The 870-nt window shown below is 35.5% G+C and overlaps 1 protein-coding gene across 1 annotated transcript; it reads right to left on the reverse strand.

The window, feature by feature from the left end:
* Nucleotides 1–11: 11 nt before the first annotated feature.
* On the reverse strand, nucleotides 12–845 carry LOC112094923 (disease resistance-like protein DSC1). The gene is made up of 2 exons (XM_024176625.1): nucleotides 574–845; nucleotides 12–452 (listed from the first exon to the last, which is right to left on the reverse strand). The coding sequence occupies exons 1-2, from the start codon at nucleotides 697–699 to the stop codon at nucleotides 159–161; spliced, it is 420 nt and encodes a 139-aa protein (XP_024032393.1). The 5' UTR covers nucleotides 700–845; the 3' UTR covers nucleotides 12–158.
* Between the last annotated feature and the right edge of the window lie 25 nt (nucleotides 846–870).

An 870-nucleotide genomic window follows, 5' to 3' on the forward strand; every position in this document is an offset into this window, starting at 1 on the left:
TCAGGGGGCAAGTTTCTAAAACTGCACAAGTTCAGGGGCAAATGTGTAAAATACCCTTAGTATGACACCAAAAACCTCGAAACAAACTAAACCCATTAAATCAAGACTGATATTTCATGCCTCGGTTTAAATCACAAGGAAAAAATTAACAAAGATAGTCATACCTGGACACCTTCCCAAAGTTTTTCAAGTTGGCTTCCGCGCATGTCAAGTATAACAAGCATCTCGGCAATAAAATTTGTAGACAACGATTTTAAAGGATATCCATGCCATTGGAGATATCTGAGCGGATTAGGAAAAATGAGAGGACCTTGAGGAAGGTATAATTTGCCAGTATCAATGATTCTGAGCAATCTTAATTCCCACATCCTTAAAAAGGTTGCTGGCAACAAGCTAATCTCTCGACTAAAATTTGATGTATCCAATGATATTCCTGTAATGGTTTCAATTCCCTAAAAGTTAAGAACAAGGAATTAATTAGCATATATAGCTTACGACAAAAACACAAAAACTATTCATGACAAGCTAAAACTATAGTTAGAAGAATAATATATAGTGGCTTTGAGGACTTACTCTACCATTTTTTAGTGCATGATAAATATCATCTGCAGTCCAGAGCCTACTACCTTTTCTGGGATCTTGATTAGTAGACCGAAGGCTCACAATTTCAAAAGCCATCATTTGTATCAAATCATGCATCCATATTGTATTTGAATTCCCAGAAATTGTTATCAGAGCCTTATCAATAAGAATTGGTATTCCTTCTGTAGCAAAGAGATCACAAGCATCTAGTATTTTTTGTACAAGATCTCTTTTCTCCCCTTTAAAGAAACACGCGATGTCAAGAAATAAATCTTGTTGAGTGTCATC

This window comes from Morus notabilis, unplaced genomic scaffold (assembly GCF_000414095.1).
Source record: "Morus notabilis unplaced genomic scaffold, ASM41409v2 C11332946, whole genome shotgun sequence".
NCBI classification, from domain to species: Eukaryota; Viridiplantae; Streptophyta; class Magnoliopsida; order Rosales; family Moraceae; genus Morus; species Morus notabilis.

Bases quoted from the DNA above. Each gene is read 5' to 3' on its own strand.
- LOC112094923 (XM_024176625.1), bottom strand. From the start codon at position 699: ATGCATGATTTGATACAAATGATGGCTTTTGAAATTGTGAGCCTTCGG. The intron at 453-573 runs GTAAGTCCTCAA...CTTAACTTTTAG, and splicing joins ATGCACTAAAAAATGGTAGA to GGAATTGAAACCATTACAGG.